Consider the following 26,934-nt stretch of genomic DNA (forward strand, 5'->3'; position numbering starts at 1 on the left):
GCAAATAAAATCAACAGACTGCCCAAATAAAAATATCTGTGGGCTAGTTTCTGCTCTTGCTGTCAAAGTTTGTGACCCTTGGATTAGACAAAACCTCCAGCTGTCATGACAGGTTCTGGAAAACCCAACAAGTCTTTTATTTCCTAAACCAGGGGTCCCCAACCCCCAGGCCACGGACGGGTACCGCAGAGCAGGAGGTGAGCAGCGGGCGAGCGAGCGAAGCTTGATCTGTATTTACATCCGCTCCCCATCGCTCGAATTACTGCCTGAGCTGTGCCTCCTGTCATATCAGCAGCGGCATTAGATTCTCATAGGAGCGCGAACCGTACTGTGAACTGCGCATGCGAGGGATCTAGGCTGCGTGCTCCTTATGAGACTCTAATGTCTGATGATCTGAGGTGGAGCTGAGGTGGTGATGCTAGCGCTGGGGAGCAGCTGCAAATACAGATTATCATTAGCAGAGAGGTTTGACTGCACCACAGACCATAATAAATCAATTGCTTGCAGACTCATATCAAAACCCTATCAATAAGTCGCAAGTGAAAACAAGCTCAGGGCTCCCACTGATTCCGCATTGTGGTGAGTTGTCTAATTATTTCATTATATATTTCAATGTAATAATAATAGAAATAAAGTGCACAATAAATGTAATGCGCTTGAATCATCCCGAAACCACCCCCCTCCCCCCCGCCCCGGAAATACTGTCTTCCACAAAACCAGTCCCTGGTGCCAAAAAGATTGGGGAGTGCTGTCCTAAGCTCTCTGACGCCCAAGAGCTCCACAGTAACTAATTTGTACTCTGGAATTCAAGTTGCCCACAGCTGGGGTTCAGACATTTACGGACATGTTTTACGAACTGGCTAGGCATTCAACGTAACCCAGATTGCTGAAAGTACTGCTAGGTAAAAGCATCAGAAGGCAGGACCGGTCTGAGGGGGGTTACCTTGTGATCCTTTCCCCATCCCAGCCCGGTGGGACTCCACTGAGTGGTACAAGCTAAAGAGCTGTGCCAGTATCCTCCCAGGCTTCATGCTGGCGGGAGCGGAGGGTAGGAGGAGGTGGAGGAAGGAGATGTGCATCATAGCCTCCCACGAGCTGGATCCCACTTCCCCTCAAATTCCATTACCGATTTCCCATCGGACCAGGCTGCTCCGAGAGCCGCTAAGCAGCTCCTGGCTCATTTATCCACACCCCTCCCATCCTTTCCGAGCCTGCCTAAGTCCCACCTGCCCCCTAAGGCTGTCTCTAACCACCCGACCTGATGACCTCGCCCTCCTCCGGTGCTTGTGCCCCGTGGCACCTGTTCAGGCCTCGGTTCACGCCTGGTTGTTTACATGCGAATGTAAACAGACGCACAAAGACTGTGGAACCGCCTCCCTGGCAGCGTCGCGCCAGGAACACTGCCCGGCGCTCTGCGCAAAATGAATCAACGAACGCATGCCTCCGGCTGCGGCCTGCTCGCAAGGAGAGCGCCCCAAGTCACCCTCCCCTCCTCGCTGCTCGGGACTACGCGCCCTCTTGCGACCCCATTGGCTCCAAAACACGCAAAGCAAGCGGCGAGCGCGGAAGGCGAGGGAGGACTGCAGATAGAATAAAGTCAGACCTCCCATAGGCCAAGACGGTGCCAGGGGTGGGCTCTTCTTGCAGGAGTGGGTCGTACATTGGTCAATCCTCCGGACTGACGGCTGGGATTGGTCGCGCGGCTCCAAAGACGCCCTCCGCGCGGAGGCAGGGCGGGCCCGAAGGGCGTGGTCATCACTCGGTCCCGCCCCAGGCGTTCAGGACTCCGGCGGGAGGGCGGCGGTGTCCACCTGGGAATCCCGTTTCGGGGCCGCTGCGTGCGGCTGCTTTCGCCCCCGGCCCGGTCCGGGAGTCCGAAGGGTTTGAGGCGCGGTATGTAGCTGTTGGCGTACGGGCGCGGGGTTTGGGGGTCCGCGGCGCAGGGGGCTTTGGCCCGGCCCCCTCTGCCCTGCGTTCTCGGGGTCTGCGGAGGCGGGCCGGGCTGGCCTCTGGGCCTCGCGTCCCCCGCCTGGAAGGGCGCAGAGGCTTCGCGGAGGCGGGGGCGCCTCGTGCCTGAGACTCCATTTTGCAGGCGAAACGGCGGGTGAGGTTAGCGGCCGGGAGTCTAGGCGCGGAGGTGGGAGGCCGGCGTTGGAAAAGCCTGAGCGCCGCGAGACCGGGCCGCGGGAGCGCGCGTGTCCGCGCATCCTCCGGTCGAAGCAGCTGCGCCGCGGGGCTGCCTCAGCTGCTGGGGACTCACTTTCCCTCGCGGCCTCGCCCTGGGCGTATCTTGTTTACACTGCGCGCTTGCCGGGCCCAGGTTCCCCGGGAGTTAGGGGCCCGCGCTGCTCCCGTACCTGGTCTACCGCAGAGACCCTCTCTCACCCGCTCAGGATCATTACCACTGTTAAGATGGAGACGAACGATGCCTTCTGGTCACCTTGAATGCAGCAGCCCCGCTGCCGAGGGGAAAAAGCAATTTGTCTCACTTTTTTTGCCTGGAGGGGCCACCCTTTCCAACTGTCATCGCTAGAACGGTTCTCAGCCCAGGGGCACAAGTCCAAAACCTGTTTCAAGGCCTTTTATAATTATTAGGTTGGGTTCGGTGTATTGTTTGTAATAAAAATGAGCGGAAACCTGCTAGTGCCAGAGCAAATTTGGACCTCACTGGGAATTCATTGGAGTGGGTGGGGGAAGGCGGGCACAAAGATAGATGGCATTCATAAATACCCTTATGTTCCTGGACGTAGGGTGTAAAGGGTATTGTTAAAATGCATGACAAAATGGGTTGGGTCAAGGAGTCAACGATACAGGGCTTGGTTAAAAGAGGTAGAGGTCACCCCTTCTCATCCTTGTTCCCTCCACTACCTGGGTCGATCAGTTCTGGGCCACCCGGTACAGAAAAGAGCAAATAATTCAGGTTTTCTGTCTTCTGGAAAGCTTTTTAAAGCCCTTGCCCTACCCCACAACTAATAATCGTTCCCTCCTTTGCACAGCTGCCTTCCATAGCCTCTGATTTTATACATCACACTGTATTGTGGTTTCCCCAGCCCGTAGCATAGTGCTTGGAGCATAGAAGGCACTCAGTGATTGAAGGAAGCCAAAAGAAAACAAAAAATCAGCAGTGTAACCAAAAGTTGACAAAATAAAAACTTTAATTCCTTTAACTCGGCCCGATTATTCTTACAGGCGAGGGAGACAGTTGAGCTCTGGCTCTCAAGTCAAATCAGACTTTAGCTCCGCCATGTTCCTAACCCTGGACAAGTTATTTAACTTCCGTATGCCTCAGTCTCTATAAAGTGGGAGTGACAATAGGTCCTACTCCATTATTTCTGAGGTTTAAGTAAAACATTGACATAAAGTACTTAGCATAGTTCCTGGCACAAAGAAAATGTTCAGTAGCTGTTAGCAGTTGTTAGGATAAAAATAAACGTACTTGAACAGATTTACTAGTGCTAAGTATCTGTATAGTATTTGACCCTTCAGGTTCTGTCTGCCTCTTGGTCCTTATCTGTTCCTTGATTTTAAAAAATCCCTTAAGCCATTCCAGACTTTTCCCCCCACTGTAAAAGTATTCCATGGAAGATTACTTGTTTATGCCTTTAGAGTACCTCTACCCACTGGAGATTGATGGAGTGCCGAATAACAATTTGGCCAAGTAGTACAGTAGTATTTGATGCACTCTTCATGTGGTCTGTTACTCAAAATGGTCATGTGAAAGCAGAGGAGACGGGGGCTGATATGGCTGACAAAAATGTTGGTTCAGTTGGAGGCGGACTTGAAGTGGCTTCTCTCCTTTTAACTTAAATCTGTTCTCTCTTAAAAACTGTCTCCTGTCTTTAAAGTTGTTCACAAAAATTGTGAAAAGTGGAAGAAGTCTTCTGGTAGCTCTAAATCTATTTGCCAGACCTTGAGGTGGCATATACATCCCCTTGGAGGATGTTGCCTCACTTCCAGGTTTTCCTGTACCACTTTCTGGTCACAGGAAACAGGCTAAGTTGTCCATTTCCTTCCAGCTGTAGGTCCCCTTGGCATGTCAGTTTCTCTAAAATTATTTGGAGTCCCCAAAACAGAGACCGTACCTCTTCTCACTTGTAACTGTCTCAGGAGAATTCTGGTCTCTGATTCTGCTTTTAGTGTAGTCACATGAATCTTGAATCCTTGCTAGGGAATACTGTTCTTTCTGAAGATGCCCTTCCAGTTGTGACATTCTATAATTAACAATTAAAAACCTGCCACAAGGTGCGAGCTTTTTCTAGTGTCCTGTTGGAAAGACCTTGAGGACAAGGACCATAAATTTCCTTCTTTTGTGTGCCTCGCATAAGTAGGCGCTTGGTGAATGGTTCAGGGCGCTGAAACAGGCTTACTAACCTGGTGGTTCTGAAACATTACTGTGCTTACCAACCACCTCGAGAGCTTGCTAAAATGCAGATTCTGATCCCAAAGCTCTGGGTAGTGCCTGGGAATCTGCGTTCCCAACAGGCTCTGAGGTGCTGCATATGCTGCTTTTCCGTGGACTTTGAGTAGAAAGGTACTAACATAAGTATCTACATTTGCTTTTTAGATGTACTGGTAAATAGGCTTTGTTTCCTTCTGGTATTGAGATGAAGTCTTGGATTTAGGAGTTGTTGTTTTTTTCCTTCTGTTTTTAACAGTTCCTCTATTTTGTTCCAAAAATGATTTGAGGAATCTTTCCAAAATAGTTTCAGTGTAACAAGATTTTTAATAAAAAGTGATTGAGACAGATAGGGTAAAAGAAAATTAAGAGAAGTCAAAGATAAGTACAAAAGGTGAGTTCCTCTCTGTGCTATACATTTTACTTGGGTGGGACTGCTGATTTGGTTCTGAGCTTCCAAGCAGCAGGAGCAAAGAGGAGAATATTTTTTGGAACCAGTTTTGCCCGTACCTATATAAAGTAAAAACAAACTGGCTACTCAGTGAAACAGCTGTTTCTATTCCTGAGACCTGAGAATTCTTCTCCAAAGAGAAGTGTTCTGAATAGTATCTCCAGAAAATCAGTAAGATTCTTATCAATCTTCATACAGTGTAGCCCAACAGACTCACAGAAAACTGTCAGTACAGTAAAAGCAGTGGCCTGTGGAACTGCAGCCATGTGGTCCAGGGCCAGCTTCTTCAGACAGTAGGAATGATTTTTGTTACAGGGCAGCTGTTTTTCGGCCTTGCTCTTTGGTGGGAACAGAGTGTCCAGTTGATTGACATGTTCAGTCCCCATCATCCTCATACTTCGAGCTTTGCTGGATGGCAACAATCTAGTGACTGCTGAGGAGGCCAGAGAGCTTGGGGTTGAGGGGAGGGGTGGCTGGAAGCTCAGTTAAGATCCTCGTAGATGTGGCAGTTGCACCTCTTTATAGGTCATCTGAAGACCTCATGACAAGTTAGAAGACTGGCCTTTCTGTGAGGTTCTCTGCGGCCCCAGTCAGTCAGCCAGCTATTGAGTGAGAGTGTGAAAGTAGGGGAGAGCAGCCTGGTGGCAGCCTTCCCACCACTTTATTAGAGGGACCCAGTGTGCCTCCTAGGGCCCTGGAGGACTCTTTGTCTCCAAGCAAAAGGTAAGGAAGCTGCCCCAGTTGCGGGGGAGGAAAAGGGCTGCTGGGGCCAAGGATCCTGAAGACGGCGTCGACCTATTGCCAAGCTGTGGGAGACACGTCTACCCCTTCATAGCTTTGAGCCTGTTCTCTCTTTTCATTTTGCTTGCTTTCACCTGCAAAGGAGGGGGACAGAACACTTGGGGTGACCTGCCCTACAGGGAAAGACAGGGCCAGTGTGGAGGACTGAGGGGCTGCAGGGCTTGTACATCCAAGGAAGGAGCAGGTGGAACGGCGGTAGCTCTCCGCCATCGGCCTCCCAGTCTCAAACCTCCTGCCACAGCGTTCCCGGCACCCCTCCCCCCCTTTGAGGTGGGCCTGGCCCTCTTGTGACTGCCCCTTTTGTTGGCCTCCCCCGCGTAAGTCTTTACCCGCTTTCATGCTGCCTCCCATGCCTGGACTGGCTTCTGCCTTTGAGCTCCTTTCTGCTGTCCATCTAGTTCCCCCAGAAGCCTTCCAGCAACCTGACAGTGCTGGGTCCTCCCCACTGGCCCCCTTTCCTTGTGGGTAGCTTTATGTTCCTAGAGAAAGAGTGGCATTGAGAGCCTCTTTGTCTGCTTCTCTGGCCAGATTCTGCCACTGTGTGTGCACGCCGTGACCGCTTACCTGTGGCCTCCTGCAAAAACAGCACGGAGCTTCAAGACTTTGGACCCTGAACAGGTAGAGCTGGCTCTGTCAGGCAGCACCTGGCCTTCGTGGCCTGTACACGTGCCGTCTGTGCACTTGGCTACAGAGACAGGCCCTGATCAGAACCCAGCTTCCTGGGCAGAGTTGGTAGTAATCAGATTGTTTGGAAGGGGAGCTTGTGATTTACAGAATCGTGGGGAAAGTCTTTATGATCAGAGGAGGATTGCTCCCTAAGTCGATCATTTGTACGTTTGACTGGTTTAGTTAAGGGCGGGGCATCACCCCCCCCCCCCCATACACACGCACACCTCCCTGTCCTCTGTTCTCCATCCTGGACAGGAGCAAGTGGGAGGAAGTCCTGGTAGCTGTGACAGGCCTGCGTGAGGGTGGTGCAGCAGATAGCAGGAAGCGTCAGGAGTCCAGGCTTACCCAGTTAGTGTGACCCCATACTTCTGTAGGGCAAGAGTAAGCCAACCCTGCATAACTCCTCATTGTGTCTGGTAGGTCATACGGTCTCTGCAGGTCGTAGAAACTAATGGAGAATTTTAATACCAAACTCCAGGTGGTCCCTAGAACATCCTGAAGCTTATGTGTCTTGTCGCTTGGTCTGGCCAAGCACAGGGGTGAACTGGTGTGTGCAGACCTTTTTCAGATGGGAGGCTTGAATTCATTGTTCATCGTCTGTGCTCAGAGCTCTCCAGTCACTCTGTCCAATCTCCTGTTGCTTCCCAGTTAGGAAGGAGGCTGACTGAGGCCTCTGCCCACCAAGAAGCTGCTAGCCTCCAGAAACACTGTAAACTGTGTGATCAGAGAGCAGGGAGGACCCACGTAGAGTAGTAGGTTGTTTGAAGCTACTGACAGCATAGCAAGTTGTTTTCATCTGAGCAGTCCATTGGGTGTTTAGGAAAGGAGTAAGCTGTCTCACTGGAAGGGTTCAAGCAGAATCCCCATCTCCATCCTCACCCTCAGAGGGTTAGAAGGAATGATGATGTGTAAAACCTAGAATCTATGGAAATGAGGACTGGACTTCCATGCAGTATTACAGACGCCCACCTGACAGATGTAGACAGAGTTGAGCCCTAGAAATCCAAAGCTTATACGTTTGCTAGGCTGATGTTTTCTTCGGCATGATTGATGTGTTCAGCAGTCATTACTTCAAGGAGTTTCCCCTGATTATCTCGCTCCGAGTTGATTTCTCTTTTCTTTGTATTCTGTAGTACTTTACATAGAATTTGGAATGGACACTCCTGGACTTTTTTTCTTTCACATGAGTCTGTCTTAGTTCTCACATAAAACCCTGTGGCGCAGGGAAAATACAGCATGATTTGTTAGGCAGATTAATAAGTAAGATTATGAAGGGACTGCGTATCCAGACTGAGAAAATAACCACCTATAATCTGTCTCTTCAGAAGTACCATTTCCATGAAAATCACTGAATTTCAGACCTTCTTTCCTGGTTGCTGAAGGGCCTCTGGCGACACTGTTAACCTAGTTCAAGTTTGTATGTATACTTGAAAGTTATCTAGAGGTATATCTCTTGCATAGCTTATACTTCTAGCTCACCACTCACCCCCAGAATGAATGGATACCTTCTTTTTTGAATAACGAGATCCAGACAAGACAAATCAAAAATACATCATTAAAACAAAGACAGAGATCATTTGTTTGCACCCCTCTTTTGCCCCAGCATCATCTTATTCCAGTCCTGTCTTATGACCACACGCTTTAGTGGAGGGGGAGGGGACTAGGAGAGTAAAAGGGGTATTAGCTACCCATCATGGCCCAACTCTGGCCATTGAGAGAATTTCTAGAGGTGGAGCAAGAAGTAGAAGTTGGAGGCTGCAGGCTAGGTTCAGCCGTCACCCTAGTATTTCCAGCTTGTGGGCTCAGCTTATTCCTGTAATTGTGAAAACACAGATTGCCTGAATCGTCTTCATGTGCAGTTCCTTAAATAGCCACTAGGTGAGGATGTGGCTCCATGAAAATCGTTCTCAGCAGGACTTGGTCACTCATCTCTTTGTTCCTGTACCAGTCTCTCCCCTCTTCTACTTTGTGTGTCTGTCTGTTTTGTAACTTGTTCACCAGTTCATAAAGAGGTTGGGTTCTGGAGTCACACAGGCCTGGATTTGACTCTGTCTGAGAGGTTTTCCCCTCTGTGAAATGAGGATAGGAGGACCTGCCTTCTGCGGGAAACTGGCACTCTCTCAGGCCACCGGTGGGAGTATAAATTGATGCCACCCGGTAGAGGTAGAACATATGCCAGAAGTACACATGCGGGTCCCCTTCGCCTCAGCACTTCTCCTTCTGACTGTTGGCGCTGTGGGTGTGCTAGCACACGAGCAGTGGTGTGTGTACGTGGTTGTCGATCACAGCGTTGTTTGTAGTAGCAAAAGGTTGGATCTAACGTAAATATCCACCAGTAGGGGACCAGTGGAATACGCTGGCGTGCATCCTTACAGTGGAGTACAGTGCTGGGCAGTGGTTAAAAAAGAGAGAGCGCTGTCTGTTTATTGCTAAGGAAGGATCTCCAAGATATTTCATTTAAAAAAAAGAAAGAAAAGCAAGGTTCTGAACAGTGTGTGCTGTACAGTTTGCTACTTTCATGTAAAAAGAGGGGGAAGGATGAAATAGATTTTTGTGTTTGTCTGCATATACAATCAAGAGGTGAGAAACACACATGACTTTAATTAGCATATTTACTTGTTTTTGTGGGAGTATGTAGCGGTAAGCATTTTGCTTGATTTATATGAAAAATAACCTGCTTTTTCTTCCTCTGTTGGACTCCTTCGTTCCTTGCAAGGTGACTTTCTGCACTGATTCCGCCCCTCCCCCCCAAACACTAGCTGACACTCAGCATGCACTGTGCACAGGCGCTGTCGTCATGCCCCATGTGCCCTGGCTCGTTTTAGGAATGGGGACAGGGCTGGAGGGAGACTTACATGTGCAGTGTATTTTATATTTGAACCATGTGTGACCGGTTCAAGACTGTCGTTCTTCTGATTAGTCCCTGCGCACGTGCTGCTGGCGGTGAGAAGGCGATGAGAGTGCGTGTGACATGTGCTCTAGGCTCGCCTCTGATCGTCTGGAGCCTCGCCAGGCAGGCAGGGCAGGACACTTGTTTTCCGGGCACACGGTCCGCACCAGTGGTGGTTCCCAGTGTGAGGGCCTAGCAGGATGAGCCCGCAGCCCCAGCCCTCCGCCCTCTCAGGCTTCCCTGCTGCCACCAGCACCTCCTCTTGCCGTCACCCGCCTTCTCGTCTCTGAGGAACGGGGCTGTTTCTGGCCAGGTTTTAGCTTTGAGGTTGACCCAGTGCATTCCAGGCGGCCGCCCAAATCCTGGGTGCTTGTGCTTCCCTCGCCTCCGTGTCCAGACCCTCCTGGAGTTCTCTTCCTGCCCGCTTTTTGTCCCACCCCATCCAGCCAGGGCTCCTGGTAGAGCCCCTGCCTGCACACTCAGGCTGGGGGGGGGGGGCGGTCTCCCTCTGTGATCCCTGAAGCTCCTGTTGGAACGGTTCTGTTTTCAGATCCAGCTCCCAGATTGTTCCTTCTCTTGCCCCGAGTGCTCACCCTGGTCCCCTGCCCACCTGCCCGCCGCCTGCCCGGTGTGCTTCTCTCTCACTGTCACGTGCATGCACACGGCGTGACCGTTGCTGTTGTTACCAGCCGGATTTCCACGGTTCCCTTAGTCGCCGGTTACCTGTAACCCAGTCAGCAGGAGGAGAGCTGCCTCTCCCTCCAGTCACGGGCCATCTTGGAGCCCCCCAGGCCGGGTGTGGGTGCGAGGGTGCCTCTCGGCCGCCGGGTGTGTTGCGATGACAACTGCTGCAGGCTGGCACAGGGAGGGCCCAGGCCGGGCCCCTTACCCAGCGGGGCTAGGCCAAAGCGACAGGGGCGGAAAGGCGACTTGAGGCAGGACAGACCTTGACTCTAATTGGGGCCTGCACTGAGCCTCCTGGCACCTGCTGCTGGGACTGCTGCCAGCCACACAACAGCAGAGGACACAGTGACGCGCTCCCCTGTCCCCTGTGGAAGGGTCTGGAGCTGAGGAAAAGCCAGACCTCTGTTTTCCTTTGAGGAGGGAGCCATCATTTGCTCTTTTGGCCAAAAAAGTGTTTGTCTTAATCATTAAAAGGTAAAAAACAAGGTTTCTTAGCCGTAGATGCAGAAAGCTTCTCTTCTTCTCTCCCCTTCCCATTTTGTAGGGAGCTGAAGCTTCAGCAGAGCCCTGATCTAGGAACATCTCGATGGCCCTGGGAGAAGAAAAGGCAGAGGCAGCTGCGGCCGCGAAGGCCCGTGCCCTGGGGGGTGGAGCTGCCCGGATCAGGAGCTGGACCCCGCAGGGCCTGCGCGTGGGGAGCAGCCGCCCCACCTGCAAGCCGAGGGGGCCTGCCTCCCCTGTCAGGGGTGCCCAGGGGCTTCCTGCCCCTGTCTGCCACGGTGGGACTGGCCCTGGCCCCTCAGGAGCCTGCCAGCCGCAGGCCAGCGGGGCCAGCAGGGAGCCGGCAGCGGGTGGGTCTAAGCCGGCTCTCGGTTCCCTGCTTCCCCCTGCCAGCCTGGGGACTGGAGATTGGTGCTCCGTGAGAAGCCAGGTAGGGGCTGAGGCAAGTGGGGCTGTAGCGTCACCTAAAGCTGTCCTGTGAGAGTACCTTCCAGCACAGTCTCAGCATCTGACACGCTTTCCCAGCCCCCGTACGAGGTGGGGAAGTCGGGGAGCTTGGGTGTGATGATTTCTGTTTTACAGGTTCACATGGAGAGTTGGGCCTTGGGGCCAGCAGGGGGCTCTGTCCACAGCAGCTCCTGTTCCTCAGGAGTGTGACTGGTGACCTTTTGAGGACCAGGGAAGCTATGGCCCAGACCTGCTGTCCAGAGGGCGAGGCCGGGGAGCCCCGACAGGGGGAGCCACGTCCTGTTTCTGACTCGGTGATGTGTAGGCTTTACGGGGCCCCTGAGGAGACGTGCGAAAGGAGGGTCCGGGGCTGTGGGCTCCTGAGGGCTCTGAGACTATCTCCTCGGGACCCAGGGAACCTGGCGGTACCTTAGAGCCCCTGTGGTGGGCAGCACCATCTCTGGGCAAGGAGAATTTTGGGGGCCTCCCTGATTACAGGGCAGCCTCGCCTAATGGGAGTCACGTGGAGCAGGGAGTCCTGCCTGTGTCTGTGACCTCAGGCAAGTCACCAGATCTTTCAGGCCCTCAGTATAGTTGGGAAGATTATCTGATAGACCTGCCCCTCCCATCTCTACGTCCTGTTGCGTTCTGCTTGCCAAGGCCTTTCATGGGAACGGCTTTGATCTCTTCCACGGCACTGTGGCATTGAGTGCCACATGCTGCCCCCAGAGCCCCATCTTGTGAGGAGGTGCTGAGCTGACTGGGAGAAAACAGGCTAGGCCCACCTGCCTGGGGGCTAGGGGTGGTGCCGGGCTCGGGCACCTGAGTCAGATTCAGTGAGGCCGGCAGCACGTGAGCCAACACAGAAATGGGCTGTTTCCTGAGCGTGAGTCTGGTGCTGTTATAACTGCTGTTTGTTGAGCTCTCACCCTGTGCTTTTCAGCCCTGAGCTCGTTTAATCCACATGTCCTGAGGAAGCGGTCCTGTCACTACCCCCATTTTACAGGTGAGAGAAGTGAGGCTCAAAGTCATACATCTGGAAGCTGGCAGCTAGGGGCTGGCCTCAGGTCTGTCTGGTTCCAAAGCCCATGCCCTTAACCTCTGTGCTGTCCTGCCCGCCTTGGGGGCAGCCTCTTCATCGAGCATGTTAAAAACTTGAAGTGAAGAGGCTGAGGTGAATGACTCATTTTGCCACGCGTCACCGCTGCGTGTGAGCTGAGCCAGGTGGGCTGCCTGACTGCCAGGTTTGGATGTGAGTCAGCGACAGAATGGTTGAGGTTCTGCCTGCCCAGGACACGCTTCTCAAAGGTTAGGCAGTGTGTTCCGGCTTCAGCACGACAGAGCTATTTGAGTTCTGCTCACTCACGAACTAGGCATCTGTGGAGGAAGAACTTTGGAAAGGACGGGGGTGTAGGATCAGTTCGGGGCAGGCAGTCTGCTCCCCGGAGCAGGCTGCGTCTCCAGTCACCAGCAGCACACTCTGCTGATTCTCGCACCAGGTAGCAGGCTCTTCCTTTCAAGACCTTTCCTCAGTATCATCTGGGTCCCCAGAGAAAAGTGCCAGCTTGTCATAGAGGAAGGAAATTTGGCGTGCTTATTTTCACCTTTTCCTTCCCTCCTGTCACTGCAGATGGAGGAGACTAGGCCTTCTGCCTCAGAGGAGCTACCTCAGACTCACACCATTCCCAGAACCGCCGCCCTTTGCTCAGGACATGATGCTGACACTGAAGATGACCCGTCCCCAGTGGAGTCGCCGCAGGCGCTAGACCACAGCCCACAGTCTCACGTCTCAGGGTTCCCGTTCCCGTCAAGGTGCAGGTCCGCGGTGAGCCCAGGTGCCACTGCGCCTCAGTCTTCCAGCTGCAGCGTCTGTGCCTCATCCCCGGGCAGCAGCCTCCAGGGTCACCAGGAAAAGGTGGAGCCTCAGAGTTGCTCCCTTGCCAAGGTCTCCTCCTCCCTGGAGCTGGCTGTCCCGCCGTCGGCCCCCTCGGTGGTGGGGCCGGGGCCTCGGCTCCAGTGCTCGCCCCAGCCAGTGTCCTCAGGGGGCGATGCTCCCGGGCTGGGCAGGAGGCGCCTCTCCTTCCAGGCCGAGTACTGGGCCTGCGTGCTGCCGGATTCCCTGCCTCCCTCCCCTGACCGCCACTCCCCGCTCTGGAGCCCGAATAAAGAGTATGAAGACCTGCTGGACTATACTTACCCCCTCAGGCCCGGGCCTCAGCTCCCAAAACACCTGGACAGCCGCGTGCTGGCTGAGCCCGTCCTGCAGGACTCAGGCATAGACCTGGATAGCTTCTCCGTCTCCCCAGCAAGCACCCTGAAGTCACCCACTAATGTCTCGCACAGTTGCCCACCAGCAGAGGCTGCTGCCCTGCCGTTCTCAGGGCCCAGAGAGCCGATCCTTAAGCGGTGGCCCTCTGGAGTACCCCAGAAGCAGGGCAGTGTGGGGTTGGCATCTTGTAGCCCCATTGCCTCTACCCCCAGAGCCCCAGGCAGTAGGGACGCTCCTTGGGAGAGCAGAGAGCCAGCCCTGAGGGGCATGAAGCACTGGCCACCTGTGGGCAAGCACCTTGAGCTGGGCTCTCCCCACCTGAGAACACGGGACAGAGGGTGGCCCTTGCCCAGGCTGGAAAGGGAGAAGGGGGCCAGCCAGGGTATCGAGCGCTTCGCCTGCACGGAGTCTGGGTGGAAACCACAGGAGGAGGCGGAAAGTGAGGACGAGTATCTGGCCCTGCCCTCTCGGCTGACGCAGGTTTCTAGCTTGGTTTCGTATCTGGGTTGCATTCCCACCTTGGTGCCCCTGCCCACTGATGCTGCCGAAGGGCAGAGATCCCTGGATATGTCAGACAGTGATGGGCCAGCTTCCCTCCCGTCAGACTCCAGCCAAAGCCAGCTTCCCTCTGGGGCTGCCCTCAGAGGGTCCCAAAGCCCTGAGGACCACAACCACTGTTTGCTACGCTCCTTCGTCCGCGCAAGGAGCTCAGGAGGAGAGGGCAGTCTGCTGAGCAGCCAGGTCCTGGGGGTCTCCTCTGGACCACTGAGAACACGCGCCTCCTTGCCGGCGATATTGGACCAGCGGGCATCCTCGGATCCAGATGCCGAAGGGCAGCCTCCCAGGAAAGGAGGAGAGCAGGGGAAAGAGTCGCTCGTGCAGTGTGTGAAGGTAAACTCAGCATTTCAGAGGAGTCTTCTTTCTTCTTCCCCCAGTCCACTAGCCTCATAATAAAACCTAGTGACACTGAGTACTTACGCACCAGGCACTGTATTGCACCTTCTCCTGTCTAACCCTCATGACTTTCTACTGGCGTTCTCATGTCACAGTTGGAGAAAAAGGCAGTGAGAGATGAGGTAACCTACCCGTTCACAGTTAACAAGGGCTGGAGCCTGAGCTGCTAACCACTACCCAGGCTGCTCCCCGAGGCATTTGACCTTGAGGATTAACAGGTACTCTGCACAGGAGGGACCGGTGCTCAGATGCCTTCAGGAAATACGGGCTCAGTGAAAGTGCTTCTTGGCCGAAGGACTTCTCAGAGCTTCAGTTTGATAAAGCGGTGTAACTGCAGGGTTGGAGGTATCAGATTCGCCGTTTCCTGGGCTTCTCGGTCACTGAACCTTCTCTTGTGGACCACCTAAGGCCACCAGGAGATGGAGCTAATACTCCGAGGAATCGGGTTGTCAGCGTCAGGCAGATGTGAACTTTGGCTCAGTCTCCTTAGTTTTGCTCGTTTGTAGAATGGGGAGCTTTGCCTCTGTGGGACTGTCGTGTGGATTAAATTAAGTAATTCATGCCGAGGGCTTTGCGTAGTCCCTGACACAAGGATGTTTGGAGTGTGGCTGTACACACATTCGGAGAGCCCACGGCCTGCCTTCCGGCTGAGCGCCCAGGTGCTGTGTCCACACGGCAGCAGGGCAGCCAGCCTGAGGGCTGTCCCCCCAGGAGCGACATCACAGAAATTTTCTAGCTCTCAAGGAGGGCTTTAACCTGCCCCCTGATGTCCCGTGGATGACTTCATTTGTACGGTGGAGCAGGTAGGACAGGTGTTAGCGTGTGCCCTCCTTTGTGATGAAAGACTGAGAGAGACCGTGGGGTGAAGTGCTTGGGTCACGGCCACCCCTGATGAGTGGGTGGCAGGAGTCTAGGGCCCCAGCTCCCTGGGCGGGTGGGAGCAGAACAGGGACAAGCAGTTTTAATTCAGTCGTTTTCAGGCATAGGATCAGGTAAGTCACAATCACAGTCACGTATTTTACGTCCACGTCTTCCCCAGGAGCAGTTCTAGAGTTGGCGGTAGTGCTGACCCAGGAACTGGTCTCTGTGCCAGGCAGGCCCCTTCTGGGCTGTCCCCGTCCCTGCCCTCACCTGAGCTCCTCTGTCCCTACCTGCGGGGCTGGACTTTCTCAGACTGAGGGGGCAACAGAACCAGGCGCGCTCTTCTTACTGCCCTGGCGGAGGTCTGGAGTCACGGGGTGGGGACAGGCATGGAGGAGAGAGGAGACAGCGCCTCAGTGGGGATTGCTCTCGAAAGGTGCACAGTCTGTATCCTGGGATTCTCCCAGGTATTTTTAGCCTTTGAAAATGTAAACAGTGGTTCCATGGGTAACACCACGTGTTAATTTGTCTACACAGACATTTTGCTGTCAGCTGGAAGAGCTGATCCGCTGGCTGTATAATGTAGCAGACGCTGCTGACCACCTGACTGCATCCAGGTCCAGCCTTACAGGCCTCAAGTCTTCTCTGCAGCTTTACCGGGTAATGTGTGGTCCTGGCATCTGACTGTTCACTCACGAGAGTGGTGGCTAAATTACTTGATTAGAAAGTAGAAGTTCAAATAACTGACACTGTGTGTGTTGTGGTCCATTGACTTTCACCTGAAATCTAATCAGAGGTTCTTTTCAAATTCTTAGAGCTGAAAAACTGTAACATGTATGAGTTATTTCCCAGACCAAATAGAATTTGAAGAAAGTGCATTTTATTTACCCTCAATCAAAAATACTTCAGGGTTATTTGTGATGTGATTTCCCAAATATCTCAGGGATTGATAGGCATAGATCTGCACTCTTCGGAAGTCATGAGTCACACGTGGCTATTGAAATTAAGTAAAATTAAAGATCAGATTTTTCAGTTATCTGGCCACATTCCCAGTGTTCAGTCATCACATCTGTCTGGTGGCTACCATATTGATTGAACAGAGCATTCAGAGCCTTTCCAGCATCACAGAAAGCTCTTTTGGACAACACTGACTGGATTTAAGGATCTGAGCTGCAATTGTACTGACTCCAGAATATACACAAGGCATTTTGATGGTATTTAAACAAAAATAGGATCCAGTTTGCTTCTCAAGGTATTTTTTGGGGGTGGAGTTTGCCTCTTTTTAGATTTTGTTATTTTAAAACTCTCTTTGTGGGTTCCGGTTAACTTGACTTTAGAACAGGTGTATTTTGGGTGACAGTTTGTGCTGTTCTGGCGTAATTATCAGTAGGTCCCCCTTCATTCTCACAAGTGTTCTGAATTGGATGATAATCAGTTACCCTAAGTATAAACATTAACTGTGACTGAAGTACCCACTGACTTCTGGCATGTCTGGTTGGCCAAGCCTTTCTCGCCTCTTCTGAAGGAGCAGAGGTGGTATTTGTGGGCTGAACCTGATGCTAGTCTAGGAAGGGTTTTCTGGGACAGTTCTTTGAGTAGGAGAGCGTGTGATTTGCTTGTGCCTGAGCCAGGGCCGTACCACCCCACTCAGAGCTCCCACCACACCCAGGCAGGAGGGAGGGCCTTTGTTTTACAACTTGGAGCCTACTAAGGTTTAGGGGAGGGGGCTTGCCTGGGTGGGCCAGCTGCCCTACCCTAGTGGGAATGCTGTTTCCTGCTGTATGGAGAGAGGCTGCCAGAGTTCCTTTCCCAGAGTACGCTTGAGGAAGGAGAGGAAGGCCGAGTGCAAGGGTCCTCTGTGTGGGACCCCCGCAGAGTATGTGCAGAGCTGGGCAGGGCCCACCCCCGGGAGGCCCAGGGGCAGCACCACTGTGAGGAGAGGACAGTGCCTGGAAATTGCCCTAGTTGGATCTACCTGGGTGGCCTTTCTGGAGTGCCCCAGCCCCGCTCCCGTCAGAGCAGGTGTCACGTAGAACAGCTCCATGCCCTCCGTTTTATCCCGCATTCTGTCCTCTTGCACCTCCACTTCCAGGGTGGTCGTAAGCAACTATCTTGCTCTGTGGGTAGAGCTGAGATCTGAGCTGGGAGTTAGCCCTGCAGGTCAGCGAAGCCTAGCCCACTTGTGTCATCCACACAGCTGTGTCAAGAGTGGGACCACACTGTCAACCCCTCCCTACACAGAATGGGGCTTGGCTCAGGCACACGTATGAGCTACCTTGACCTAATATAAGCACGCGCGCTTGTGTTCATGTATTTTCACTCGTGACTCTGTCGTACTTACTTTGTCTTAATAACACGGTGGGTTCCTGGCAGCATATAAACTGCAGAGAGTGCTAAAGAATAAAATAATAAGTCTAGGTAATAGGGCAAAGGAAAACTGAAGACAGGAATACAGTAAATCCAAAAGTAAAATTGTAACTTCAAAATTAAACTGCCAGTTTCTGCACCCTGTACTGAAGGTGGTCACGGATTTGACTTTACGTCTTAGCAGCTAAAGGAAAAACCAGAAACGGCTACAAGGCTTGATACTGCGAGGGGAAAAGAAATCAGCTGCTTAGGAGGCTGTCAGCTTCCCTGACGCCTTCCCATGTCCTGAGGTCCACAGAAAGCAGGACATTGAGGGGAGGACGTGGGGCGAGGCAGCAGCTCCCTGTGGTCATGTGAAAGGCGTTGCCCTTGTGGCTCTTACTTACCAGGTCCGTGTTTTGAGACTCTCACAGGCCTATGAGTTTAAAGAGAACCCTGTGAGGTGTGGCACAAGCAGGAAACCCTGACTCCAGGCTGTTCGTGAGCCCGGCTCTGCCAGGGAAAAGAAAGCTTTTCTTTTGTCAAACTGTAAACAGAAAAAAGGATTGACTCTGTGTTTGCCTTGGGCTCAGAGAAGGTGAAGTTAAACTGTTTACTTGGATTCTGAAGACTGGGTGGGTTAAAAGGGGAATCCAGCTACTGAACAAGGGATCATTTTTAATAACTTCTACGAAATGGTAGTAATGAAACTTTTTTCTTTTGATATGCTTTAAGCAATTTAAGAAAGATATAGATGAACACCAGTCCCTGACGGAGAGCGTCTTACAGAAAGGGGAGATTCTACTTCAGTGCCTGTTGGATAATACCCCAGGTGAGACGCTTGAGGTTTTGAATTAAGCCAGGGCTTAATACCTCTCAGTGTAAGTCCAGGACCCACACTGTCACTGGGAAGGAGCCTAGTGCCAGAGTCCCTCCCATCCGTACCCGTTGCCTTCGACTCCCACAGCCATCTGCCAGCCCGTCGAATCATCACGGCCCCACAAACACTTGATGAGGCAGTCACGGCCCTGCAGGTGCTAAGAAGTTAGGCACTGAGCCTGCAAGAACCGTGCTCTCTAGTTTCTGCTTTTATCTTTCCTTGGTGGTGTCCTGGATGGGAATGCTGGCTTTAGTCCTGTCCTTGGCTTTCGGCTAGGGTGCTCACAGCGTGGAGCCCCTAGGGTTCCCATCCTTTCGCAGTGCAGGCTGGACCCCTCTCAGATTATCTGTTTGGGGAGGGGTTTGTTCCAGGATCTGAGAGCAGTCAGTCTATTCTACAGGAAGAGACTGAAGGAAGAAGTGAACTGATGAGAGGGGATAAGTGGACAGCAGTGCACAAACTAAGCTCGAGCCCCTTTTGCAGGATGGGGTCCCAGGTTAGAAAGGTGTGAAAATCACAGACTTCGAGAGTACATCTCAGCGTGCAGGGGGCAGGGGTTTACGATTGGCCTTGACCTTGCCGGGGGCAGGTATGATAGGATGAGCTAGGAGAACGCTGGGTTAAAGCAGTGAACTGATGGACCACCCCCCCCCGCCCCCCCGCCAAGAGCAGCCGCTATTTTCCTGTAAGACTGAACCAAGTGTTCAAAGAGCCTGTCTATGTCTTGCCTCAGTTTTGGAGTGAAATGGGGTTTACGCTGGAAGCAAACAGCATAAGCAGAAGTGGGCAGGACCCACTGGCTTGAGATGGGAAGAGGTGGCGCTTTCCTGACCAGAAGTGGTGGGCGGTGGGCGGTAGGGAGGTGGTGGAGACGGGAGTTTCTCAGCCTGAGCACCGCTGACGCTCTGGGCCATGCGATGCTTTGCTGTGAGGGGGCCGTCATGTCGTTGCAGGGTGTTCAGCAGCGTCCCTGGCCTCTACCCATTAGATGCCAGCAGCACCTCCCCAGTTGTGACAACCCTGAACGTCTCCAGACATTGCCAAAAGTCCCCTGGGAAGAAAAAACAGAGATTGAAAACTGTGAATGGGCAGAGGGGTTTGGATGGGACGAGCAGCCACTGAAGGGTTTTCAGCAGGGCATGGCTTATCCAGTGTGAATTATGTGAGCCCTTGGTGATCCCCTGCCTGCGGGAGGCCTTTGTCTTGGCTCTTCTGATGTTCTCTTGCACTAGGGTTTTTAGGGTTTTTTGGTTATAATTGGGGCAGAAATTCGGTATGCCAGGCTCCTTTGCCACTTGTAATTACACCAGTATTTTCTTGAATACTGTGTGCTGAAGCAGTTGACATACCAGTTTTTTCATTCCATCACAGCCCTGTGAGATGGATGCTATTATTACTCTTATTTCACAGAGCTGTGCATCTGCCTTGGGCCACACAAGGAGTGGCAGCCTGGCTCCAGCCCCTGTGTGCTGACCCCCCGGCTCAGGCTCCTGCACCTCCAGACTCAGCAGCACAGAAGAGCTCAATACCAGGACACTTCCTGGAGGCCACATGTAACAGTGGGCTTCTTACAAGCTTCAGGTTCTTGGACCTTCATTTAAAAAGTGATTCAGTAATACTTCTCAGTGCTGAATCTGTAATAACAACCCACTTTGCCCTCCTCTCCAAAGGAGTCTAGAGGTATTTTACTGCCCAAATAAGAGGCTTTTAGGGAATTCCCTGGTGGTCCAGTGGTTGAAACTCGGCCCTTTCGTTGCTGTGGGCCTGGGTTTGATCCCTGATTGGGGAACTAAGATCCCACAAGCTGCAGAGCGCAGCCAAAAAAAAAAAGACGCTTTTGGGTATTCTACGGTTTCAGAATGACACCCTGCCCCTCCCGACCCTCTGCTTAGAATAGTCAGAAACTTGGCTGTTTTGTGAAAATCACAACTTTCCCTAGACATTCACAGGGTCTCTCCAGCTAGGTGCACAACTCTTCTTTCCAGAGCATGCTGTCAGAGCCAGTGGAGCCTGAGCACGGACACCTCCCATCCTGTCCCCCGCCCCTGCCCCCCTCAAGCTTCTTCAGAGCCTGCTCTCTTCCTCAGCCACAAGTATAACTTTAGGGACAGGTCGTCAAATTAATTCCTTCAAAACCTGCCCATCTCGGCCTCCAGCCAAAGGCCTCCCCAATGGCTATCTGGCAGGTTTTCACAACATTTTGACCCAGTTACTTTGATGCATGAGTTGATGGTCCTGTCTCACACCCTAATTTCTCGTTATACTGGATCAAATAACTAGAACCCATTGGCATCAAGCTGAACCAGGCCCCTGTCTGCATGTATTCAATTAAAACATCAAAGTCTCAATTGAGAAAGATAATTTTGTCACTGTTCCCAGCTTTCCTTTTATTTGGAGCCAACCAAATGTTCTAACATTGTAAAATAAAAGTTCAAAAAATAAAGGTCCCCTGAATCCCACTGACCACTCACAGGAGGACTGGGCAAAGGTCTGGTGAGTGTGGGAGGGGAGAACCCAACCCATTTGCCTTTCCAGGTGAGCTGTGCCGCTTGCCCTCGCTGCATTCCTCAGCCTGCCTTGCTGGCTCTCATAAAAGTTGTCAGGTTGGCACTTTGCCCCGATGATGCTGCACTGACGTGGCTTCCCCAGGGGCTGATCTCAACACAGCCAGCCCCTGTTCCTTCTTCCACCCCTCTGTCAGTATCCTTTGCAGATATGCAGCTTCCCCTTTCCCTTCCTCTGTTAGCAGATGTTGCAGCTGTGGCAGGAAACTAGGGAGAGTGTGAACACAGCTGATAAAGGCGCAGGAAGCAAAAGCAGCCTTTGTGTTTAACAAAGGAAGTAAAGTTTTTAAGAGAAAGAAACAAGCCTGCTGTGGGTGATGCACTCTGAACCTAGCCCATCCCTTCCTCAAATGAACACTTGACCTGTAGGGGATGGAATCTTGGCCTCACTAACCATCTTGTCTTAGCCTGCTTTCAGGTAATTTTCTTTTGAAGTCTGTTCATTTAGGACCCACAAAAAAGGGTTCACAAGCATTCCCATATTACATTACCAGATCACCCATATATGTGCTAAAGGACAGTCCCACAGCCAACAAGCTGATAGGACCTGTTAGCAGGACCCAGAGTCCTAATCTTGGCATGTTTTGGTTCATTTCAGACTTCTGCCCCACAGGATCTGGGTGTGTGCCCTGGGTCTTATCTCTAAAAGTCAGATAATTCCTGTCACCAGACACCTATGTCTCTGTGCCTTTTGTGGATTACGTTAACTCCAGAGTGGAGCCAGTGAAATAATTCTCTCAGCTTTAATCAGAAGTTAACAGCATAGATCCTCCAGTGCAATACAGTCCCTGGAGAGTCACTGTCAAAAAAAAAAGTGGACATTGTGAAACTATTGCCATGTTCCTGTCTTGTATAAAGTGCTACACCCTTATATGTTCTTTTGAAAACACACTTGCATTGTCTCTTTGGCCTGACTGCTTTAAACCTCATTTGTTAGTGTTAAAGGACATCCTCTGGAGGATCTCCAGGCAGCCCAGCGAGCTGGAGAGCCATGCAGATCACCTGTATGACACTATCTTAGCCTCTCTGGACACACTGGCTGGCTGCACCCTCATCCCTGAGAACACACCAATGGCACACAGGAACGCCAGTGTGAAGGGGATTAGCCTGGTAAGTAGAGCAACCCAAGAGAACATCTGTCCTTGTGCCCAATTAGGGTACAGAGCTCCTGCTGTAACAGTTGGCTGTTTCTTAGAAGCTTGTCGAGCTAAGAGCTGATGAAACAAATAAGAGGCTGGGAGAAGCCCCTGAAACTGAAAAAGGGAGATGCTGGGGGGGTGTCTTCCAGTGATGATGAAAGCTCACTGTGGTGCTTCCCATTACTCAGTTTCAGCCCTGCACCTGCTGAGGACTGGGGTGCTCTAGCTTCCGGTGTCTATGCAGACCCGACACTGCCCCCACCCCCCACGAGAACAACTGCAAAATGTACCTGTACCTGCTTTTTTATGTCTGCACATGTACGCTTCTCCAGTACAAGCTGCCTCTGTTCTGAGGACTCTTCTCACCCAACTCATTTAGTGCCCCATCTCTAAGCAACACTTAACAGCACCAAGTACCCACAGGGATCCAGAATTGCTGACCACTTTCCATACCTCCTTTTCCTGAAGAGGCTCCCTTCTAAAAGGCTAGGGGGATAAGATGGGAGTTCCATGCCTTGGAGACCTAACAGTACAACTTCGTATCTCTGGAAAAGTCAAGCAGGAGTCACAGGGAAGGGAGGCCAAGAGAACAGAGGGATCACTGCTGGCCGTGGGGTTGCCGCTGCCCAACATGATGATTCCACAACTGGAGCATACTTTCTCTGAAACTTCCTGTCCTACAGCCAAAATCTGGCATTTAACTCATAGATTTTCTGGGTGAGAATTCACTGTAGACAAAAAGAAGGTAAAGGATAAATCCAGGTATATCAAGAGCAGGGGAGACCCTTTATTTGCCTCAAATAAATCTGAGCAGTAGTCATTTTAGTTCTAAAATGAATGCAGGTGACTGCCCTGTCATTTCTTCCTCTGCAGCATTCTGCCTGTAACAGATGCTTCTCTTTCTCTTTCAGGCATCTTCTCAGGAAGAGATGTAATCTGTTAGCCCAAATCTGGCTATTGGGAAACTTTCAGAAGTCCTTGTTGAGAGCCATTCAGTACTGAAATCAAGGGGGAAACTTTCATGTACTAGCTTTAAAATGCCTTTCTCTTCCCTGAAGTAAGGGCTGTTGAGTTAACTATTTTTATTTAAAATGAATCCTTCCAAATTAAGGTTTTCCTTTGGTGCTTCTCTACAAAGAGCATGTAGCTTTGCAGTTGTTGATAAAATAATGCAAATAAGGCTTACAGGTCTTTCCTCTGTCCATTTAAAAAGAGGAGAGAGTGCTCCTAAACTAGTCCACCTGCTGAGATCATTTAAAGAAGGTATGAGAAAGCAGGTACCCGATACTTGGTATTCTCAGGCATACAAGAGGATCCAAGAGACTGGTGGGCCAGGAACTTGGGTCTTTTCATAAAATGAAGCATAGGCTTATAAATCCCTCCTCTTTGAAGAGACTTTTAACTCTCCCAATTAATAGAAGGTTCTGAACAAATAGAACCTCTGTCAGTTATTTTGGGCTGCTGTTAGGATATCTTTTATCATTCTAAGTGCTCAGGGCTCCATCTGCCTGCCTAACTAACATCTTAAAGGAGAATGTGTTAGGGACTTGGGGAACTGCCATTGAGCTTCAGCAGGACTATGGACTAATTATCCGCTTTAAGGGTACCTCCAGGAGGAGCCTTCCTCCATTCCTGCTCTCCCTTGTAAGAGTAGTCCAGGGTCAGAGAAGGGCATGGATAGGATCACACAGCCTGGTTAACTACAGAAGCTAAGGCTGTCGATAGTGAGGGGAAAAAGGTAATTCTTCGTTGCTTTGGGAGTTGACATGTAAGTAAGTATCTTGTAGAGAGAAAAAAAAAAAAAATCTATGGATCAGCCATTTAAAGCCAATTCTATGGCTTTTTAAAGCAAAATGATCAGCTACTGCTGGTAACCACAGATTCTGCAAAAATAAAAAAGCACTTAAAAAAAAGTTTTATTGGGCTGTGAATGAACATAGGAGGAAAGCACTTTCCCCGTTTACTTTTAGTGTTACCGTGGGCTAAGACTTGAGGAAAGGTTCTTCACACTTAAATATGTGAGATAAACACTTACAGATCTTTTTTTCAAACTGCAGATTCTCATTTGAGGAGGGTGCTTAAGAAAGGAAGATCTTTTAAGTTTATAAAGCAATGAACAAGTCACCTGAACCCAGAAGGTAACATTAGAAGTTATTCTCATAGAGCAGACTTCTGATGTCCCCTCAGAATAAAACATTTAATACAAAATTAGCCTCTTTAAGAGAAGTTGTGGACTTTAGTTTTGGGGGCTGAGCCACATAATCTTAACACCATCTCGTCCACCTAGGTGTGAACTAAAATCCTATGAACGTGACTTTTCTGCTTCAAAATTTCTCAGACTTTATGCTGGAAAATGAGCTATAAGTTCTAATATTTAAAGATTAACTATGAAGTAAAACTATATAATTCAATAGTAGCTATATAAAATGCAGTATTTCAAGTGCCTCTGTTACTCTGGTATGATTTGTCATAATGCTTAAGGGCATGATCAGAACTAAACTGTGTATTATGATTCTGCCATCTCTATTTTAATCTTGGTTCCACACATAGTGAGATTTTTAAAAAGACAAAACAGCTTCCTAGCAGATCATTATATATGTAAAGTATTTTAAAAGCCTAGAATTGGTTAAAAAGGCCTAATGGCCTCTGTTCTTAAATTGATATATTTCACCTTCTCTCTGTGGCTATAAATTGGTACATGCCTTTCCAATGAGTGTGTTACAAGACAGCCCTTGGGAGTTAAACCATTTATTTACTAACATTTGATCGGCATGAAAATAAGTCTTACTAGTCAGCAAAAAAATTGAAGATGACAACCCTAGAGAAACTAACTGGCTGATGGTATTTTATAGCAGTTGAATGCTGAACATGCCATTCTACCATTCAACCTAATAATTACAATCAGCTTCAGCTGACAGGAATTTTCACAGAATATTTTATTTCGGAGTACCCTGTTTCCCAACAAAGTACTGCTTTTACCTAGAGATGATCTAAGATATTTTTGTTCACCTCCTTTGAAGTAAGGTGTGACTGAAGGGTGCCTACTCTGGACCTAGTTGTGAATGCCACTGAAGAGTATCAACACAACTGTTAATGATGTCTTCGGCAGTGCTGTAAGAAGTTTGTTTAAGACCTCCCTTACAACTCAAGCTGAAATTGTTTCTGACTAGGAAGACGCTGCCAGCAGCATTCCATGAGCAAATACAGCCAGGTTAGATTCAAGTGGCCTGGCTAGCCAGTGCACTGTGGTACATATTACCTTAAGGACAGCAGTGCCTTACAGTGACATATCATGTAGTTCCAAAATCCCAAGTTTACCTGTATTATAATTTCCTAGTAGTCCCCTTAAATTAGTAGAACTTAAGTCCACAGGGAAGTGGCAGTACTAGGAGCTGGATTGGCAGTTTCAAAACCTGGGTTCTTGTTGAAGCTCCATGGCTAAGCTCATCTGCAAATAGGAGACAGTGTCAATACAGGGCTGTTTTGAAGCTTAAATGGCAACATAAAGAAGGGCCGATGAAAAATATGCTGCAATGGTGACATACATGCCAAAGGAAATTTTGGTCCAAGGTCAAAGAACAGGAAGTTACTGCTCATACCAGAATGGCTATCATCATTCTGTAAGGATTCCCAGAGACTGACTGCTTAGGTTTAGAATACTCTTCACTTATGTAAGCTAATTCTTGGCAGCCACTTATATTATTTAAAATATGGCAAGCAATAATTCCCTTTACTGAGTTGAACGGATTATTAAAAGCCCATAGTAGCTTGAAATATTTGTACCTGAAAATGGGGGTAGGAATGGGAATTTCCCCCCCCCCCCCACAAACTGCATTTATTGGCAAATTTAAAATAGCCAAGTAGTGAAGCATGCTGAACTATCTTACAGTAAGCCCCAGTCTGGACTGCCATGGAGGGAAAAGAACACTAGAATTTTCCAAACTAAATAAGTATGTAAATACGCTTACATCTCAAATTCATGTAATGTTTTTTGCTAACTCACCAAGAATAAGCTGACAGTTTGAACAACTTGCTGTATAAAACTGAACTGCATCACACGTCTGACATTTGTATCATCTACTTTAAAACACAGTTTCTGAATTCTTTCCCCCTGTATACTGTATTGATAAGGCAAAAAAACAAACCTTTTGAAGCATTAAAAAAAAATCTTCACCCAAATAACTACTGGTAACTTGAGGAATTTTTCAGTTGCCTTATGTGAGGATGAATAGATCCAACAAGCACATCTATAATACAAAGTAAACTGTGATTTTATTGTGAAATTCTCATAGATGGAAAATTAAATTGAATATTTATTCTGTCCATTTCATTTTACAATAATCTTACCACTTATTTTTGTACCGTGTATTTCAATTGCCTGTTTAGTGAAAATAAAGAAACCTATAATTTTTGGCTTGTTTTAGCTTAAATTTTACCATTGAATTAAAGACCCCACCATGAAATGCGTTGCCAACAGCCACATCCCAAGCCCCTAAGTAAAGAATGTTTTGGCTGCTAGTTCAACCCCAAGGAAACAATCTTTCTTTGACTTCTATCACCTTAAAATGCCAGTGTTACTAGCAAAAGATTTTTGTTCCCCACAATAAAAACCAACCCTAGGATCTTTAAGGTCCTGGTTAACAAAATTTTCACGTGTGCAAAATTCGACTGAAATAAATATATTTCTCTCATTTATCATTCCCACCCAGCATTCCTGTTCTCAGCTAATTTTAAGAGATAATGATTTCTAAAATTAGGGCAAAGAGTAAATTTCCTGCGTTCTACTTCAATGCTTTAACTCTCCTCCAACCTACACAGCTGTGGAGGATAAGAGAGCTGACATCTGACTCCAAGCATGGAAGAAACAATATTAGCACACGTTAGTCTAATCATCTGCCACTTAGGAAAGGTGTGCTGCTTTCCACCTCTACCACAGAATTAAAATGTTGATCAATGAAGCCATTTCAAATGGTTTTAGAGAAGGATCAGAGATAACAGGCTAGATAGCATACATCTCCCTGAACCACTAAACTTGGTTAAATCCCTATGCAGCACGGAAGCCTCCCTAGGTCATTTATTAGT

The 26,934-nt window shown here is 49.9% G+C and overlaps 1 protein-coding gene across 1 annotated transcript; it reads left to right on the forward strand.

Moving 5' to 3' along the window:
- Positions 1-697: 697 nt before the first annotated feature.
- Positions 698-25,823, forward strand: CEP68 (centrosomal protein 68). Its single transcript, XM_027131849.1, is given in 10 exon segments — positions 698-1,893; positions 6,177-6,266; positions 10,436-10,529; positions 10,532-10,619; positions 10,621-10,822; positions 12,470-13,999; positions 15,461-15,583; positions 18,005-18,101; positions 21,651-21,823; positions 22,764-25,823. Coding segments are annotated over 8 exon segments (2,289 nt in total). The 5' UTR covers positions 698-1,893; positions 6,177-6,266; positions 10,436-10,477; the 3' UTR covers positions 22,788-25,823.
- The last annotated feature ends 1,111 nt before the right edge of the window (positions 25,824-26,934 follow it).

Source organism: Aethalodelphis obliquidens, unplaced genomic scaffold (genome assembly GCF_003676395.1).
Source record: "Aethalodelphis obliquidens isolate GAN/ISIS:26980383/991018 unplaced genomic scaffold, ASM367639v1 scaffold40, whole genome shotgun sequence".
Classification (NCBI taxonomy): domain Eukaryota; kingdom Metazoa; phylum Chordata; class Mammalia; order Artiodactyla; family Delphinidae; genus Aethalodelphis; species Aethalodelphis obliquidens.